This window comes from Cervus canadensis, chromosome 33, assembly GCF_019320065.1.
Source record: "Cervus canadensis isolate Bull #8, Minnesota chromosome 33, ASM1932006v1, whole genome shotgun sequence".
Lineage (NCBI taxonomy): Eukaryota > Metazoa > Chordata > Mammalia > Artiodactyla > Cervidae > Cervus > Cervus canadensis.
The window spans coordinates 32,203,446-32,225,057 of NC_057418.1; the positions used below are offsets into that span (position 1 = coordinate 32,203,446).

General features: G+C 38.4%; 1 protein-coding gene across 7 annotated transcripts in view; it reads right to left on the minus strand.

Moving 5' to 3' along the window:
* Positions 1-21,612, minus strand: part of PRKN (parkin RBR E3 ubiquitin protein ligase) — a 1,211,540-nt gene that overhangs the window by 625,604 nt on the left and 564,324 nt on the right. For all 7 annotated transcript variants that reach the window (XM_043457375.1, XM_043457374.1, XM_043457372.1 and 4 more), the window contains one exon: positions 9,715-9,798. In XM_043457375.1, the coding sequence (XP_043313310.1) occupies positions 9,715-9,798 (84 nt within the window). The remainder of the gene's footprint in view (positions 1-9,714; positions 9,799-21,612) is intronic.

The window sequence follows — 21,612 nt, forward strand, 5'->3', positions numbered from 1 at the left end:
ACAGTGTAATTTCCTAAGTGATGCATATGACTTGCTCTACAAATGGAGAAGTGGAAAGAACACTGAAGTTAACAAACATGCACTTAGAAATAGGAGTCGCCAACAGACATTCTAACTCAGTCCAGTGCTTCTAAACTGCTCAGCAAACAATGATAGTCAACTGGATCGTCCTGAAGAAGGGATGACTCTCAGTCTCCAATTTCACTTCACGTAGGAACCCATTTTCAGCTCAGTTCAGTTCAGTCGCTCAGTTGCGTCCGACTCTTTGCCACCCTCTGATATTTTCAAAAGTTAGAGGTCCCAGTTTTCCAGTAAGGATGGCAAGAAAGGAGTGGAGAGGAAACCCTTTAGACTGGGTCATTCACTCCTGGTGATCACAGATAACAGAGAGATAACCAATAAAAACAGCATTTCAATCAACCACTAAACAGACTCCCACTGAGGAACATACTGGAGAAACATGAACGGATGAGACAAGAAAACCATATGGCTGTTCTTAATGACCCAATAAATACAAGAAAAGTGTGGTGCTTCTAATTGGTTCTAAACTAAAATCTCATTTGTATGTTGTTTCTAGCTTTCAGGAAGGCAAAATGCCGATTCTCATTTACCTTGATTCACACATTTACCAGGGATTTAAGGACAGTAGAGTGTGCCAAAATAATCTTTTATTTTTGTATACTTTGATTTTCTTTTTCCTTCTTTGTTCTTTATCATATGTCTCATGCCAGCTAGCTCAACATCTATTTCAGCCTTCAAAATATCCAAACGTTCGTGTAGTGAGATTCCTTCTCTAACTAGTTATAATCCTCTATGCAAAACTTCGCAAACAAAAATAACAAACACAGGAAAGGAAGAAAGTACACTGCCTCTATTATCCCTGTCATGTCTAAAATTCCAGATACTGTCCAGGAGAGCATTCTCCCATAGCAGGGCTCTTGCAAGAGGGTCTTATCTGCCGGAAGTTATCCTCCGGCTTCTCCACCAGGAGCTCTGACTCAGCCTACAGATTCCAGTGTTGGCCACCACTGCCCCCATCAAGGGTGCCCTAACCCACAGATTCTAGGCAGACATCCTGGTTTGTGTCCTTGTAACGCCTGGGCTTCCTTTTCATCCTCCCTGGTGGCAAGTCCAAGCTCGTCAGGACTGAGAGGACCTCCGTGGAGGCAGAGGATGTTGATTTTTGCACCCACAGGAGTGCTGAGGCTCTTGCCTGTCAGAGAGCAGGCAGCTAATAGTACTTAAGGGATCAATGACCCTTAGTTTTCTATTTCTTTATTCCTGTCATTAGGGCTTCCCAGGGGGCTCAGTGGTAAAGAATCTGCCTGCCAATACAGGAGGTCTGGATTTGATCTCTGGGTTAGGAAGATCCCCTGGAGAATGAAATGGCTGCCTGTTCCAGTATTGTGGCCTGGGAAATCCCAGTGACAGAGGAGCCTGGTGGGCTACAGCTCATACGACCGCAAAGAGTGGGAAACGACTCAATGACTACAACAACTTCTGTCATCTCCTCTGCCTCATAAAACGCTCCTCATCCTGGCGACATCGCCAGCTGTGGAACTGCCCCTGTCCCTGCCTCAGCCCACCTGCTCCACCTCTGTGGAGGGAATTCCGGTCTCTGAACACCACCCCCCCCAACCCCAAAAACACTTTGTGTGCCTGTCTGCTGGCCTCTGGGATACACCCATCTGTCTTCTTTCTTCTTTCTTACTCACAAAGTGAAGTCTTCTCCTCTCCTTCATATCCATCTTCATCAAGATGCAGTTCATGGTAAAAACCGTCACTGGCTGAGCCCGCCCTGACATCTTCCCCAAACTGTGAGAGCAGTAAATGAAACAGTCTCTTTTCTGTCCCTGGTGCCTGGCGGAGAAGACAAGTTCAGTGCACATTCTCCTTGCACTGCTCAATCCGAATTGCAGCCATTTCTGTAAAGTCTTATCTCCCCAACCAGATTTCCAGTGCTTGAAGGTCAGTCTTTGTTTTCTGTGCAGTGAATAACATAACCAAAATATACTTGTTATGAAAACAACTATATTTCTCTCAATGGAAAAACACACACTTTAAATTATAATTTGTTTTTCCATCTTTTACACATAAAAGTTTTCTCTACATCTCACAGAAACACTCATGTCTGGTGATCAGCACTGAGTTTATTTTCTGGAACTCTGAGTACTGAGGACTGTATACTCTGAAAACTGAGTACTGAGTACTGATACTTAACTACTTTAGGAAATTCAAATCTGAGGATCCCAAACTATGTTTCTTTTCTAAATATTAGTGGAAGTAAATGTTTTCCCACATGTGAGTCTATAGTGCATGAAATTCTTCTCAGTTCTGATTTTATTCTCCATTGCTATTTTCTATTAATATAATTATATTTTCTGTTCTACATCTCAAGTTTGGTAAACTGGTTTAAGTGTGTGGTTTGCAGCATGTATCTTACAAACTAAATTTTATCATGGCCTCTGATAACTTTCTGAGAGCGAGCTTGACCTGCATAAGAGGGATGATGGTTTCTTAATGACTGCCATCAAGGCATGATGAAGTGTGGGTCTCCAAGTCACATCAATCACCTGCTTGAAGGATCAAGAAGGCTATTTCCTGGTGGAGAGACAGGCCTCATTCTCTTGGCCCATTACTCCTACATTTTCCTTCTATTCTTCTCACTCCATTAGCCTCCTGTGTGTCTGCTCAGAGGCTATCACAGTCTGACCTCCAATCCCCAATTCCTGGTATTTCCATTTAGGTCTAATCCACCATCCCAGCTGAAACATTTGGTGATGTTTATAGTGGTATTTAATCTTTCTTTGCTCCAGTTCTCAGAATTTCACTTACAAATCTATTGAAATTATCTTATCACACCTCTTGGTATCTTCTCCCATAGGTAGCCCCTCTCCCCTAATCTAAAACCCAGCAGTCTTGAAGTGCAGGCTTTTTTGGTTAATCGTGATAAATTCCTTTGTCATATCTTTGTGTTCTGGGGCCCTTCTCTAAAACCATAACATAACCTTCAACAGAGCCTCTCACTGACTTATCTGCCTTTGAAATCATTCCATGGAGAGATGAAAAATTAAGAAGTAACTTTCGAAGCCTCTGGGGATGATAAAAATGCTTAAAATTGCTCATATCTCAACAGCATTGTGGTAATATGCATGATTTTCTTCTGTATATGAAATAAGATATGAATTATAGCACATCAAGTGAAAAAGCAACTTACAATTCACACAGATCAGGGTTTTCCTGGAAGTGAGGAAGCAAGAATTATTTTTAATACTTAAAATATACATTATAGAAACTGTACATTTGCTTGAAAAATGGCATCATAAGCTAAACCAAGGTTATGTTTGTGGGACTGTTGTGTGGACATTGGTTATCACGTGTGTGTCAGTATTCTGCTGTATACACATACACTGATTTCCTTTCCTTGGTGATTAAGTTTTTCATGTAACAGTGTACAAGAGTCTTTAGCAACACTATGGAGAAGATGCCTGTTGGTCTAATTTTCTACTAAGTTATAAAAGCACTCAAATAAAAACAGGGTTATTTCACAGAAAAAGGAAAACTGAATGGAATCGAGTCTAGACTTCAGAAACACAAATACCTATGAATTCTTAAAAACTACCTCAATTTCTTCAGTCCCCTAAAAAAAAAATGACATTTTTTTTCATAGTGGACTTATTTATAAACAAAATTAAAAAGGTTTTGTTTTAATTCACAAAATTTCAGTTGATTCTACAATAGTATACATATATATAGAGATATATATATGCTTCCCCTTTGGCTCAGTGGGTCAAGAATCTGCCTGCAATGCAGGAGACATAGGAGACGAGAGTTCAATCCCTGGGTTGGGAAGATCCCTGGGAGAAGGAAATGGCAACCCACTCCAGTATTCCTGCCTGAAACATCCCACAGACAGAGGAGCCTGGTGGGCTTCACAGTCCTCGGGGAGACAAAGAGCGAGACAAGACTGAGTGACTCAAAAGCAAAATACATCTTTCAATTTTACCTCACTTTCTAAAAGAAAAAAATGACACTTTTTGTTTTCCACTACTCAAAACTTGATTTAGAAATAAACTGTCCTTGAGTCTGAATACCTGATAGGTTTTTGAAAAATACTCTAAGAAGTTTCTAGTTTGTCACCCAAATTGCATGTCAGACAACAAAGAACATTTTGTCACGCTTAGGTACCATTCAATCATAATCTGAGTTTGACTGCAATTCTATTTTATTTAGAATTTAGAAAATATAACTAGAGAACAGTGTAAGGACAGGGAGATCATTTCTCTTCCACCAGGGATGAGGGCAAAACGAGAGGAGTCAATGTGGCCTTTCCTCTTTGCTTTCTGTCTCCATTCTCTGCCCTCCACCCACTGGCCCTTTAGGTTTGATGAGGCCCCTGGAACCACAAGGGTTGGGATTGTTTAAATATATAGTTGGAGATGTTTGTGATGTGATGGTTACTGCATAATGCAGGTAATTTGGGCAACACAAGAATATGCAACCAATGACTCTTACACTGTGCAGATAAAGGCATTCATTTGTGGCTGTCTCAGTGACAACTTGGCCAACCGCAGATATTTTCTTAAAAACAAAACAAAGCCCACCTTTCATTATTATTAGATACTGGGAAAAAATAAGAACATATCATCTATACCAGCAAACCATCCTGAGAAATCCTAAGACTCATTTTATGAGCTCCTGGTTAAGCCTAAAACAACATAAAAGGAAACCAAAAGAAAAACAGAGTTCTTCAAGTGCAGTAATCTGATTTAAACTAAAACAATACTAAGAAATTTTTGGGACATAAAATATGCAAATGATTTATAAGTAAAAATTGTTCAATATTTGGTGACACTTATTTAATATTCATTGTATCCTGGTCAACATCTTCCCAGAAGATGAAACCAAAGATGGAGACTATGAATATTAACTTATATTCAAACTAATGTTCCAGTTGACATATACTGAGCCTAACAGGGAGAAATGAAAGAAATAAATTACATATTGAGTAAGATGAAAACTCTCCATTTCCTACACTGAGTTTAATAATTACATCATTTATTATAATTCAGGGGGTAGTTTTTAGTATCAAGTTTCACTTGAATTAAGTCTTTGAGCTATTTAAGAGATTCTTCTCAACTGTTTCTGATAAGAAAGAAAATTCTATGTAAAAGAGCTTAAATCTGGTCAAAATCAATCTAAAAAAGGATTTACGCAAATATTACTTCTCAAAGATATAAACTATGATGCATGCTAGAGGCTGTTAAGTGGTAGAATCAACACCCCTTAATAGGCATAAAAATAATGACCTTGGTTATTTATTACTTTATGTCTTGCTCTGCTGTCACCTGAATGTTTGTCTTTTCCTCAAATTCATATGTTGAAACCTAATCCTCATTGTGATGGTATCTGGAGTGGGGGGTCTTTAGAATGTGATACGTTCACGAGAGCAGAGCCATGAGGAATAGGGTTAGTGCCCTTATTAAAAGAGACCCCAGAGCTGCTTTGCCCTGGCCGCCACGGGAAGAAACCGTGTGCTAATGCCAGCTAAGAATCAGGAAGTGGGTCTTACCGCTCACTGAATCTGCTGGTGCCTTAATCTTAGACCTCCATCCTCCACAACTGTCAGAAGGAAGTATTTGTTGTTCATGAGTCACTCAATTGATGATACCTTGGGACATCCTTGATAGCTCAGTTAGTAAAGAATTGGCCTGCAATGCAAGAGACCCCAGTTTGATTCCTGGTTCGGGAAAATCAGCTGGAGAAGGGATAGGCTACCCACTCCAATATTCTTCTGCTTCCCTTGTGGCTCAGCTGGTAAGGAAACCACCGGCAATGAGGGAGACCTGGGTTTGATCCCTGGGTTAGGAAGATCCCCCGGAGAAGGGAATGGCTACCCACTCCACTATTCTGGCCTGGAGAATTCCAAGGACTGTAAAGAGTTGTCCCAAAGAGTTGGACACGACTGGGCGACATTCACTTTCACTTTGGTATAGCAGTCTGTGCAGACTAAGACAAGAAATAACTGAATTTTTTTTTTCATTTTCCCCCCTGCAATTATTCCTGATTCTGAACCCCACTGCTGAATTGTCAGGTGTGAGGGAAAAGGCAACAGTCTCACAGTTGGCTAAGAAATCTTTTATTACCACAAAAGCACTGCTAAGTCAGACATCCTCACAGGGGACTGTTTGACAGATCGGGGATGCTCCCTTTTAAAAGTTGTGATTTGGAACTCAGGAATAAGGCCTAGAGAGTAAGGCTCTAGGTAAGCTTTAGTCTACATCTGTGCAAGTAAGAAAAAATATGTATTCCCCAAGGCACATAAAAAAATCCATATCATATCCAAAGTTGAATTAATTTCACTAATGGAAAAAATGCTAATTGATTTTTTTCCACTTATTCTCAAGTGCACACCCTTTGAGTTGGCTAGAATTCTTTTTATAAAGAGGTAAGATGTCTTTCAGAACTACTGTGATGCTTCTTTCTAAGATAGCAGTGACAAGTGTAGAACTGAATTCGTTTCAGATTTCTCTGCCTAAAGCGTAGGTAAGGTCAAGTTTATATTTGTAGTCTTATAAACCAAGGTGAAAGTTACTGCTATGTAAAATGATGGATCTAATCTTTAAGTGCATAAATATTAATTAAGAATACCTTACAGACCCTACTCTTTTGAATTTTAAGTATATGGATATTTTATTCAAGTGCTAGAAATTGAAGGTTTTATGATAATAAAACATATACTGTATATAAAACTGTGTCAAAAATTTAAAATACTCCATAAATGTAAGATTAATAAACTATTTAAGATGCCTATCTTCTCATCTTCTTAAGAAACAAACACTACATTCAAAGCTTTACAAAACAGAAGAGACATGGTTTATATTTAGCTGCACTGTAAAATGCAATCCAGAAACTTGGTTTTAATATAAGGGCAAAGAAGAAGGAATTAAGCTTTTCACATTGCTTTAATTGTATGCTCCATGCTCACATGCAATATTGCCCAGCAACTTTATATTATCTTTACATATATTCCCAATCATTAAATGTTATCATATTGATTGTTATATTTTGTTTAGATTTTTCTCCATTTTTTTCCCAACCATTCCTTCTCACATTTCAGGCTTTTCTTCTGGGATCATATCTTTCTGCCTGAAATAATTTAACTTAGAAATTACTTGAAAGTTTTAGATGGAAATTGGTTCCCTGAGTTCCTATTTACCTGAAAATGCCTTTTTGGTTGTTGTTCTTAACTTTTGTTTTTAGAAGGTGTTTCTTAAATACAGTTTTAGTTTAACATTTAGTTTCAGTCAGTTTTGAAGATACTGTTCCCATTTCATCTGCCTCCTGATGTTGCTATTGATTACATAACTATCGATTCTTTCTCCTGTGTAGCAACCAGGCTTCACTCTGCTGCTTTTCGAATCTTTTCTCTGACCTCGATGTTTCAGTTTCGGTGATCGATTTAGGTGTGACTTTCATTTTATTCTTACCCCTTGGGATTCTCGGGTCTTAAAAATTGTGGAAAGCCCTGATTCATTATTATTATTATTATTTTGGTAGCAGCAAGTGGCATGCCGGATGTTAGTCCTCTGACCACGGATCAAACCTGTGTCCTTGCAGTGGAAGAATGGAGTCCTAACCACTGGACTGCTGAAGTCCCTCATTACCTTTTGAAATATTACCTTTCCACTATTCTCTCTGTTGTTTTCTTCGGAAATCTAATTTTATCCTCCATGTTGTTTAACTTCTCTTTTATTATTTCAAGTATATTATATTAGGCCAAATTTCAGATCTAAGTTATAATTTCTCTTTCATATATTCACTCACTGTTTAACCCATTTAGCTAATTTGCTGTCAATTACCATAATTTTTAATTTAACATTTCTCCCTAGAGTGAAAATAAAATAGGCAATTATCCCTAGAACGTTCCTCTCTCCACTTAATCCCAGGAGATCATGTTTTATAGGAGGTTCTTTATGGATAATTCTATGGTTTCATTTTCAACCCTGATGAGGCCCTAAACTCACCAGTGTTTTCCTGATCTGAGGCCCTAACCCCCACTGGTGAGTGACTTTAGCTCACAGGATTTTCCTTCTGGAGAAGAGTCAGAAATATATACTTTATACTTTTTGCATATAATCTTTTCCTTACTATGTCATCAGCACAGTCATTCTTTAAAAGATGTGTATTTGTAACTCAATTTGGTATTTTTATATAATGTGTACTGCAAGGATATTTTTAGGTTATCAGATCACCATGCTGTCAGAAATAAAACCTCAATATAAATTAATTTATACTAAGCATTATGTATTGATACATTAGTAAGTTGAAAATTCAACAAGTAAGAAAAGGCAAGGTTACCAATGCTACTTTATCCACCTTTGACTTATCCGAAGCTGAATTTTTAAAGATATAAGACTATCTATTCTGCTAAACTGAATACTTCCAATTAATATGAAGGTACATGGAGGCAGTCAGACTGCCAATGATTGAAGTAGACTTTCAAAGGACTTCACATTGCTGTAAAGATGCTATGGGGATCGTAATGTTATATGTACCAAGGGATTTACATTATTATTAAATGTAATTATATCTGCATGTTATGTAGATACACATATTGCACTCACATACACACACACACATATGTAATTATACTTAATTATTCCCAATAAAAATATGTACTTTAATTTCATCCCAATAGCAAACTTGCAAGACTGCATTATGCCTTGATATCTGTCACTGACACACAAGTCACTATTTTGCACCAGGATTTGCATTAATAAAAAGCTGTTCAGTGTCCCCAGTCCCATTTGATGGAGAATGATCTTTACTGCTGCTCACTGCTATCTCTGTAACCTTGCAATCCTCCAGCAGATTGGAGAGAGAAGACACGTCTGAGGATCAAGCTCAAACACTCTACTAGTTGCTACTGATAGAGGCTTTGTTCCTTAGAGAAGACATTAGCTGCCGGCTGGCTGTGACAGTCTGTGAGCTAACGCTGACATTTGTGTCGGTGCGATAACCATATTTACAGATTGAAAAATATATACAATCAGATGATGATGGACCCATGGGCTTCCCATGGAAGTAAAAATTGTAACAATATCCAAATTACAAACATGACCACAATAATTACAGTATTTTTAAGATAACTTCAGTACTTAGGGTCTCATTGCAGAAATACTTTGTCTATATGAGAGATATGGCATATGTTTGCAAAGAAAATGGGTTTACAGAGAACTGAGGATAGTGATTCCATTTATAGTTGGCCATCCATTCTAGATTTTCTAACAGCCCACTGTGTCAGAAAACCACTAAGAAAGGTAGAAAGAGTGATCCTGAATGACAGGGAATGTAAAGGTAAAATATCACAGCATTAGGAAAAGCATGAATGTATAACTTTGTTATTTTCTTTTGCCAAACTCTGAATGGAATCTTCTATATATTCCATGAATATCACCTTGTGAGGAATTTAAATTGTCCTGTTTCAACATAATCACCCCAAATGGCTAAGTCTCTAAGAAAATGACACTAGAAGGCAATGATACAGTTAGAATTCTTGGTGAGTATTATGAACACTTCTGAATCTGATAACCTTTTTTGTAAATATAAAAAATGGATGGAAAATAGTCAGTTAGCATTTTGTGTCTAATTTCATTTCCCAGTAAACGCTGGAGATGCCAAAATGAAAGAACAGATCGGACCCGTACTTACCGCTCTAGTCCCGGGGCAGTTTGCAGACTGGCATTCACCACTCATTCGGTTTGGGATTAAGACATCTTCCCAACAGGAAGGACCCTTTGGGGGAAAAAAAAACAAAACAGGATATTCTTGGTGCACAAATTATAAAATAAATGCACTCACTAACACATTCTAAAAATCTGTTTATGTTATAAAATGATAATGAAAGTAATATATACTCCAATGATTGTCAAAGTATAATACACAGACCTGGGGAGTTCTCAGGACCCTTTGAGGGGATCTGGTAGGTCAAAACTATTTTCAATAATACTAAGATAATATTTGGCATATTGCTCCAAACTGGATATGTGTATCACATATCCATAGAGTCCTTTCCCGTTGCAGTTACATTGAATTATTTACAAATGTAATTAAATACCTTTAAGTTCATTTCAGTTTCAGTTGCCAACTTTTAAATGAAAACACACTTGCAAGTTACACTCACAAGGAGTCTTTGAGGGGCAGCAGTGGGATATGGGGGCTTCCCAGGTGGTGAGGGGTAAAGAACCTGTCTGCTAACCAACGCAGGAAAGGTTAAAAGAGGTGGGTTCCATCCCTGGGTGCAGAAGATCTCCTGGAGGAGGGCATGGCAACCCACTCCAGTACTCTTGCCTGGAGAATCCCATGGACAGAGGAGCCTGGCGGGCTACAGTCGACGGGGTCGCACAGGGTTGGACATGAGTGAAGCAACTCAGCAGGCAAGCGGGCACATTGGAACAGGGGAGGCAAGCATGAAGGACCCCGGCTGCAGTCGGCAGGCTGAGCAAACTCCGTCATCCCCTTCTCCCTCCTGAGGCCCCGTGAGAATTACAGTTAATAATAGCACCATATGAATCCAGGACACCGAGGAAGACAGAATGCACAAGTCTGGGTGAGAAGAGAGTTTCAGACTTTTCTGGAAATCTGCCATCCGCGCTGACAGAGGAGGGGACTCTCTGCTCGCAGGCCCACAGGGAGACCCAAGACTGGAGGAGAAGGAGGTAGGGAGAGGAAGCCGACGGAGACCTGGAGCAGCTAACAGGGAGAAAGTTTCATTTTAAGAAGCATGAGACCCTAAATCTTCCTGCTAGAACTGTCAGATCCTCGGCTTAGAAACACAGAATGCAATGAAACTTTCTGTATATATGACAAATATGCACTTTTCGTGTGTTGTTTTTTTTCAGGGCCCAGAAAGCAAGGAAAATATTTATGTAACAATTTTGTTACATAAGTACCATTTTATCTGACAAATCCTTATGTTGTACCAGGAAATTACAGAAAGCTCATTCAAAATTTTCTTCTTGATCTCAAACATTAACAAAATAATACAAGTAATAAAACCGAAGAGAAATCAGTTGGATATGAGAATCAGACATAATGAAATACATGTGCTAGTTCATCCATGCTATTCAAAGTATTAGTATTGAAAGATATTGCTATTCCCACCCTGAAAACAGAAACACATGTCCCAGTTACTTGCTGACATTATAAAGCAGATTTAACTTTTCTCATTTCTAGTTTTAGAAAATATAAATTGTTTAATCATTGTATGCTATACAAAGTATGCACTGCATACTATACAATAGTTGCATGGCTAAAGCATTTATAATTAATAGTCTTCACATAGGAGTGAGAAAGGCGTCCAGACCACAAGGTTTAAAAGGACTGCAAGCCACATGGCAGCACAAGGGAGCTATGAATTAGAATGTGTCAAGGAAAGAATAAAAAAAAAAAAATCTATTTCATCTCTCAAAGGTAGAGAACGGGAGAAAGATATCAGAGAAACAATGTCAGACAGAACAGTGTGAAATACACGTCTTAATACAGAATTGTGTGCCTGTTTTTCAGAAACTGTTCTTTCTTGTCCAATAGTAGTTACAAACAAGAAAAATACACAACTTATATGAGCATCTATATCAGGACTCATTAAACAATGGCCTTGTTGACCAAATCCAGCCTAGGGTTGGTTTTTGTACAGCCCATGACCTCAGAATGGTCTTACATTTTTCAGTGGTTAAAAGCATAAAAAGAAGAGCATTCTGTGGTACACAAAAAGTAAATGATACTCAAATTTCCAAGTCCAAAATGAAATGTATTGCACACAGCTGTCGTTCATCTGAGTACTATCTATGCTGCTTCTGCCCAGCAAGGTCAGAACTGTGCTGTCAAAACACAGAGGAAGTGGCTCAAAAAGCCTTCATATTTGCTATCCGGGCCTTTATGGAAAAAGCTTGCCAATCATTGATATATAAAATGTTCCAGCTTCATAATGAAAAGCATTCAGAAAACAATGTAGTCATTTTGGCCACCAGATAATCTCATTCATTTGTTGAAATAGTTGCATTCCGGGTCTCAAGTGAGAAATTACTTCAATTAAAACCTTAGCACTATTGATCTGTCAAATCTGAGAACACATTGATAGAATTCAGTGATCCAAGTTGTTTGAATTAGTAAGAAAGTAGATAATTATAACATCTGGGGATTTGTCTTGAGTAATCTTACAACTGACTGAAAATCATGAAGCAGAATATTATTTAAGCAGATGTATATGATGCAAAAAATCAGAAATACAGAAAAAATGACTCAATGGCATGAAAAACTGCCAAAAATCTCTAAAATATGAGTCTTCAAATAATATTTACTCTTAAGAATTTTACAACAAACCCACAAGTCATTTTGGCTATGTCTTGTTCTGTCCAATCAAGTGGGAGACTGAAGTGCTTAAGTGGCAAATTCTTACCTGAATATCACTCTGACAAGATTCAGACAGTTAAAGTGTTTTACACCCCCCACCCCAGATAATCTGAGTAAATTCTATAATCTGTTCTTCTTAAGTGCTTGTAATTAACAATGCTGCTTTAAAAAATTACACATTTTTCCACACAGTCTTGGCATTTACAGGCTCGGAAAAGGTAATTTAAGTATTTTTACTACAATTTTACCAATTATCACAAGTTATCATTAAATGCGTTGCATTTAAAATATCCTCTTGAATGTTTCCATAAATATCTAGGTCATATAATTAAACTTTAGGGACTAAAATTATTTTGAAAGTCATACTGGTTCAAAACTGGGAAAGGAGTATGTCAAGGCTGTATATTGTCACCCCGCTTATTTAACGTATATGCAGACTACATCATACAAATGCTGGCGTGCTGCGGCCCACGGGGTCGCAAAGAGTCAGACACGACTGAGCCACTGAGCTCACTGTATTTCCACCTGTCATACAGTAGATTTGTTCTGTGTTTTCCCCTCTTTGATATAAAGATCTTTTGCTTCTAAAAAAGCTAAGCATGGTGCTATGATTATAGTAGAGGCCTAATACTGCAACCATTAAATAGTAAGCAGGGAAAATAATATGGCAAAAGATCTTTTGAATCAATATGTATCCACCAAGCAACTCTTCGTGAAACAGCTCTTAAAATCTAAGAATACAGCTATGAAAAAGAGAGAAGAATTCTTTTTCTTATAGCTTTTGTTAAGTATACAGAAAGGCTAATGTTATAAATTAGCTGGGCACACATATTCAATGAATAAAATTTAAAAGGATATTAATACAAAATGCTGGTCAGATGTAAAACAAATGGGATATACATACACTGCTGCTCAAACATAAAATGACACAGCTAGTTTAGAAATTTATTAGGAATTAAAAAAAAAAATTAAACATACAACTAACAACAAGCCTTGGCCATTCCACTCCTAGATAATTAACAGATAAATGAAAACCTGAGTCCCCAAAGAGAATTAAATCCCAATGCTCAAAACAGCTTTATTCTTAGTAGCCTCGAACTGGAGACCACCCAGATATCTATCAAAATATGAATGGATAAACAAAATGTGGTACATGCAGCCAATGAAATACTACTCAGTAAGCAACAGTATTATGTTATTTACAAATGCAACACCATGGATGAGTCTCAAAATTATGTGAAAGAAAGAAGCCAGATATGAAATACAAAATATGCATGGGGCTTGCCTGATGGATCAGTCATAAAGAATCCAGCTGTCAATGAAGGAAACGTGGATTCGATCCCTGATCTGGGAAGATTCCCACATGCTGCAGAGACACTGAGCCAGGGTCTTGCAAGTACTGAGCCCAGGAACCGCAACTACCGAAGCCCACGTGCTCTAGAGCGGGCGCTCGGCAGCAAGAGAAGCCAAAACAACGAGAAGCCTTCACCCCGCAACAAAGTGTGGCCCCTGCTTGCTGCAACTAGAGAAAAACTGGGGCAAACCTGAAGACCCAGTGCAACCCAAATAAATAAAATGATTTAAAAAACCCGATATAGACTAGATTCCACTTATATAAAATGCAGATCTATAGTGGCGGAAACAGATCAGTGGTAGCTTTGAGGTGGGGGCGGATGGCGGAATGGGCTCCGTGAGAGCATGAATAATCTTTGGGGGGTATGATGGGCTGAGCTGTGTCCTCTCAAACTGAATACGCTGAAACCTTAACCCTCTGTAGAATGTGACTGCATTTGAAGAGAAGGTCTTTAAAGAGGGAATGAAGGTAAAACAAGGCCACTATGGTGGACTCTAATTCACTGTGACTGGTGTCCTTAAAAGCTGTCTCTAACAAATGGGACTGGGACATAGAACAGAGAAAACATCCCATGAACACACAGAAGAAGACAACCATCTATAAGCCAAGGCAAGAGGTCTGAGTAGACACCAGCCTGGCTGACAGCTTAATTGCAGACTTCTAGCCACCAGAATTGTGAGTAAATGAAATTCTGTTGTATAAACAGCATAGTCGGTGCTACTTTATTATGGCACCTCTGGCAAACCAAGGCAGGGGTTATGGAAATGTTCATCTTCATTGTGATGCTGGTTTTGTGGGATTATATACTTGTCAGAACTCTTCAAATTATACCCTTCAAACGGAGACAGTCAATTTTACGCAAACTATTTCTCAGTAACATGTAATAGGAAAAAATGAACTGACAAATTGCCAAGGAAATTCTGTGAGGGAAGTAGAAGCTTTGTATCAAATGATGCTTGACCAATTGAATAACAATATCTAAATCCCTTCCTCACTCCATACAGTTTCTAGAAGAAAACAAATGAAAACATCTTTACAACCTTGAAACAGATGGAACTTTTTACAAGGACACCGAAAGCTTTAACCATTAATGAAAAAAATTATTAATTGAACTTCAATGAAAATTATAAAGACAACTCCTGCTCACCAAAAGACACTTTTAAACATGAATATGCAAGCCACAGACTGGAGGAAATATTTGCAATGCATATATCTATGAAATAATTAATATCTAAGCTATACAGAGAACTTTAAAAAATAGCACCATGTAGACAAGCACATCAATTCAAAATAAGAAAAAGACTTATAAAAGAAGACATACAAATGGTAAATAATCATATGAGAAGATAGCCAACATCATTAATAATCAGGAAAATGCAAGCTAAAATAAAATACAGCTTCACTAGTTTCACATCTTAGCCAGCACAATGGATACATTTTTTTTTTTTAAAAGATGGATAATACTCAGTGTTGACTAGAAGGAGGCATGAGGAATTATTTTGGAAATGTTCTGTATTTTGATTGGAGTAGTAGTTACATGAGTATGTATCACTGTCAAAGCTCATAGAACCGAACCCTTAAATTCAGTTCATTTTATTGAGTATAAATTGTTCCATAATTTAGAACAAGGAACTGAATTTTTACCTCTCCTTATTCAACAAATACTTACTGACGCCCTGCCTCTCAGCAGTTCTTCAACCTTAGGTTTCCTGACCATTTGGGGATCAGCTGGCCCAGGACAAATGGAGAAATAACATAACTTACCTCATAGGGGTGTTCCAAGGATTAAATATCAAATGGTGAGGCCACTGCCAGACATACACTACATTCTCAACAAAAGCTAGCCATTTCTGTATTTACCATTCAGCATCCATACTTGATGAAGAGGGTGGGATAATTAGGGACCATAGCCAGTATGGTTTAAAGAGCATTAATCCATGTAATGAAATTATTTTAAATTAACAAAAAGTAATTTCCCCATGTAGATTTAGAGGCAATAATCTGTAACTTTTGTCATAGGATAATCCAAGCCACTGACAATCAACAGAGACCAGATCTGTGGCTCTGAACTGGTTACCAACATTCACCATCAGGCTACAGAATTCTTAAAGTGAAGGACCACATCCTACTTATATCTACATGCTTTGATATGAATAGCGAAATGCTATATGTAAACACATTGAGGATTCAGATACATGTTAACTGAATCGGGCTTTACTTTTCTCATCTGTCATCCCATAAAACTGAAAGATCTATGTTTTTCAAAGTTGTGTTGTGTTTTCTCTTTTAAAGCAGACTTTTTTTTTTCCCCTAATGAGTTGTGTGTAGAATCCAAAGTATAAAACAAATAATGCAGGCCTATTCTACTTGGAGAAAAAGGATGGGTCCCCCGATCTCTTGTCACTTCATCTGATGCTTGTTGGCTGGAGCGCTCCTGCAGTTCCCTTGCCATGCGGGCTTCCTAAATGGGGCTGTTTATTTCATAAGTTAGCAGGAGAATGTCTGTAATGTAATTAAGGGAAGTCTGACATATTAATAGCATGACTGGGAGAGTGGCAGGGATCGCATCCCTTTCGCCATATTCTCTTGCTTAGAAGGAAATCAGCAGAACCACCCACACTCTAGAGGAAGGGATTTCACAAAAGCATGGACACCAAGAGCTGAGAGATGACTAGAGGTCGCCTTCTTGACTGTCCCTGCCAAAATTGTTTTATAGTTGAGGAGAAAGACCTTTCATAACAAGAAAGTTAAAGAAATGATAAATGCTGGGAAAACTAAACAGCTCCATCTAAAAAAATAAAATTAGAACATTCTTACACCATATACAAAAATAAACTCAAAATAGACTAAAGCCCTAAATGTGAGACCAGACAGTATAAAACTCTTACAGGGAAAACATAGGCACAACACTGTCTGACATAATTACAGCAGCATCTCTGTCAATCCATATCCCAGAGAAATGGAAATAAAAATAAAAATAAGCAAATGGGACCTAATTAAACACAAACACGCCTTTTGTTTGTTTGTTTTAACTCAAAACCTTTTGCACAGCAAAGGAAAGCATAAACAAAATGAAAAGACATCCCACAAAATGAAAGAAAATATTTACAAATGATGTGACCAGCAAGGGATTTCTGCTGCTGCTAAGTCACTTCAGTCGTGTCCAACTCTGTGTGACCCCATAGACGGCAGCCCCCCAGGCTCCCCCGTCCCTGGGATTCTCCAGGCAAGAACACTGGAGTGGGTTGCCATTTCCTTCTCCAATGCAGGAAAGTGAAAAGTGAAAGTGAAGTTGCTCAGGTGTGTCCAACTCTTCGCGACCCCATGGACGGCAGCCTACCAGGCTCCTCCGTCCATGGGATTTTCCAGGTACTGGAGTGGGATGCCATTGCCTTCTCTGCACAAGGGATTAGTCTCCAAAATTTACAGCCTGTACAGCTTATATCATCAGAACAACAACTCAATCAAAAAACAAGCAGAAGACCCAAACAGACATTTCTCCAAAGAAGACCTACAGACGCACAAGAGGCACATGAAAAGATGTTCAACCTCACTGATTATTAGAGAAATGCAAATCAAAACTGCAATGAATGATCACCTCACAACAGCCCGAATGGCTATTATCAAAATAAACCACTACAATATTGTAAAGTAATTAGCCTCCAACTAATAAAAATAAGTGGAAAAAAAAAACTACAAATAGGAAATGCTGGGGAGGGAGTGAAGAGAAAGGAACCCTCTTACACTGTAAGTAGGAAGGTAAATTGGTTCGGCCCCTTTGGAGCACAATATGAAGGTTCCTTAAAAAAAACTAAAAATAGAGCTAACATATAACTCTGCAATCCCACTCCTGAGCACATGTCCAAAGAAAAACATGGTCCATAGGGATACATGTATCCCAGTGTTTATTGCAGCACTGTTTACGATAGCCAAGACATGGAAGCAACCTAAATGTCCATTGACAGAGGAATGGATAAAAACGATGTGGTACATACATACAATGGAACACTATTCAGCTGTTAAAAAGAATGAAATAATGCCATTTGCAACCACACAGATAGGCCTAGAGACTGTCATACTGAGCGAAGTAAGTCAGACAGAGAAAGAGATATATCACATGATATCCCTTATATGTGGAATCTAGAAAAAAAAATGTTACAAGTGAACTTATTTACAAAGCAGAGACAGACTCACAGACTTACAGAACGACCTATAGCTACCAGGTGGAAAGGGGTGGGTAAATGGATAGTTAGGGAATTTGGGATGAATGCCTCTACACTGCTATATTTAAAAAGGATAACCAACAAAGACCTACTGTGTAGCACAGGGAACTTGGGTAAATAGTATGCAACAACCTAAATGGGAAAATAATTAGGAAAAGATAAACAAATGTATATGTACAACTGAGTCACTCTGCTTCACACCTGAATCTAACACGACATTATTCATCAACTACACTGTGTGTGCTGTGTTCAGTCACCTCAGTCGTGTCTGACTCCTTGAGAGCCCATGGACTATATTCTTCCAGGCTTCTCAGTGCATGGGATTCTCCAGGCAAGAATACTGGAGAGGGGAGCCATTCCCTTCTCCAGGGGATCTTCCTGACCCAGAGATTGAACCCGTGTCTCCTGAGACACCTGCATTTCAGGCAGATTTTTTACCCACTGAACCACCTGGGGAGCCCAAATCAACTAAACTGTAATATAAAATAAAAAAGTTTAAAACAGTAAAATAGAAAAAGAAATAATAATTCAGTATGTGACTTCAGCCACCAAGTTCTTGGGCTATTTTTTTTTAACACAAATATACTTTCCACTTGACATATGTGAGTATTTGACCACTTCCTTGAAGTCATTCCTTTAAACTTCTAAGTAGAGAATATAGATTTAGGGCCAAGAAGGTATAAAGAAATAAATGCTGAATGCAATCAGAAAATAAGCATATATTTATTCTGGCAAATTAAATTGCAAATACTTTTTATAAACAAACATATTTGTGCTTTACTTAATGTATATGCTCTTTCCTACCTTGAATTTATTTCCTATGATTTCTTAAAGCATGAATATTTTACAGACTTTCACTTCTGAATACCCAACTCTAAGTCTCAAAAAAGTTTTTGTATAGAAAAATACTACATAAAGGGACCCACTGTTCTTATATTAGCCCAGTTCTTTTTAAAACTTTTTTTAAAGGCACAAGAGTTATGAATTATAACTTAAAAAAAAAAAGAGGATATGAAAAAGACTTTTGGTCGAGTCTTTATTAATATTTGTAGTCTTGATTTTGACACTATAGTAATAATAAATAATTCTTCATTTGAAACTATTTTATATGGGGTAGAAGGAAGCAGGAAAGGGAAAAATGATTTAGTGAATTCCAACCAACCAGAAAGAAAATAATGACCACAATACAAGTAGCAGCAACGCCATCCTCTTGTATTTAGTAAAGAAATGGGTTGTTGTTGAAAGTCAGTAGCACGTTGACTCACACAAACCTACCTTGATTCCCAGTGAAAGTCAGATAGCACTATCTATGCTCTATAGCACCCCGTGACCCAAGTTGTTTATCTGTTCATGTGTTGGGGTGACCACAGAACAACTTCCCAAGAGTCCTGGCCCCCTACTCAAGTACTGAGCTCTCATATTTAGCCTGTCTTAAGAACAAGTGCATTTTCATGAAAGAGTATCCATTTTTTTCTTACACAATTTCTTAATCGCAAAAACATGGCTCTTCCCTTAATTTACAACATGAAATATCTGAAGTCTTTGCTTTTGTCAGAAAATATACCCCACGTTGTAATAAAAGCTTGCTCACAAGGCTGGGTAAGGATTGGTGAGTCAGTTCCATTCTGCTCCCTGTGGGGTCCGCTTAGATGGCTCAACTGGGGCCATCGGGTTCACTTCCAAGACAGCTCATCTGTGCGGCGGGTGAGCGGTGCTGGCTATCAGTCCCGTCTGGGCTAGTGTCTTTTGTTCTTCTCAAAGCCTCAGGGTCTTTCCAGGGGCTGCTTGTGCATGGGTGTTTGCCAGAGGGACCATCCTAAGAATAGGCATGACATCATTTCAACCATATTCTTTCGGTCAGGCAGTCACAGGGTCCTTTTCACTGGAAGACACTGCTGCTTGAAGGAAAGAGCTGTTGGGTAAGACTTCATCAAATTTTAGCTTGGCCCTTCACTGAATGGCATTCTCCCTGTGGTTTCTACACTTTCAGTAGAGACTGTCCCATACTGTTTAACGCGGCCTTCCTCCATTCTACCTTCAGTATTCTGCCCTGGTTTCTGACACTACAGGCTCATTTACTTCCTTTCATTTTGATTCAAAATACCTAGGTGATGTAGTTTCTATTTAAAGCCTTTAGATATTTTAAATATCTAAAGACTGTAGGTCTTTTATCACATAGGATATAGTCTATAGAGATAAAAATCACAGGGTACCACTAAATCTGCATGCTCTCTGATAATCCCTCAGTGTTCATTGGGTCACAAGCACAAGCATAAGGTATCTGCACCCACATTTAAGCTTACCAATGGTTTCCAGTGATTTAATATAATTTCCCTGATCTCAGAAAGGCACTCTGCAGCTCTTCTAGAATTTGAAACCACTACCATCTCCGGTCATCGTTCTTAAAATACATTCATGTGATGCAAATTTTAAGTCACTGAAGTCATTATTAACTCATTCAACAAATTGTGTACCCAGTATGTGAGTCTATGGGGTCACAAAGAGTCGGCTGTGACTGAGCGGCTCAACAATAGCAACGATGTGACAGGTATTTTGCTAGACTGGAGATAAAACACTGAACAAGTCTTTTATATTTAAATGGATGAAAGTGATTGAAGAAATAATACATATATTTTTTTGGGTACCTAGGAGGAACCACTGATCTAGACTGTTAGAAGTACTCAAAAGTACAGACTTGTTTACACTGAGACCTGAGAAATAATTAAGAATCAGAAATGAAAAGGAAAATTACACAATACAAAAGGTTTTGAGCAGGGAAAACAGAACCAGTCACCACCAACCACTAGACTGGTTGTGGGATATGTGTATACTTTCAATGAGATAATATCAATAATCAATCCATGCATAATCATTTACTTTGGTGCCTCCTAAAGATATTAATCTACAATACTTGATATTAAGATTCCACTAAAATGTTTACTTTGAGGACTTCCCTGGTAACTCAGCTGGTAAAGAATTTGCCTGTAATATGGGAGACCTAGGTTTGATCCCTGGGTTGGGAAGATCCCCTGGAGAAGGGAAAGGCTACCCACTCCAGTATTCTGGCCTGGAGAACTCCATGGACTGCATAGTCCATTGGGTCGGAAAGAGTCAGACACCACTAAGCGACTTTCACTTGCAAAATATACATTTAAGCGTAATGAAATGCAAAGTACTGATTTCAAAGGGATGGGGATGCCAACATGACAAAGTGTCTTTATACTTTTGAGTGAGATTGACTGGATTTCAAATCCAACAACCATTACCAGATATGTAACAAAAACTGTGTGTGCTAACCACTCAGCAGTGTCCAACTCTCTACGACCCCATGGATAGTAGACCGCCAGGCTCCTCTGGCCATAGAATTTTTCAGACAAGAATACTGGAGTGGGTTGCCATTCCCTTCTCCAATAGATCTTCCCAACCCAGGGATCAAACCCAGGGCTCCAGCACTGCAGATTCTATACTGTCTGAGCCACCAAGGAAGCCCATGTCACAACAAGGAAGTTAAGTAATCAGAACATCAGTTTTTTACATGTTATGTTAAAAAACATAACAGCTGTGCCTATATCATGATGAAAGTGAGAGAGTGAAAAAGCTGGCTTAAAACTCAACATTCAA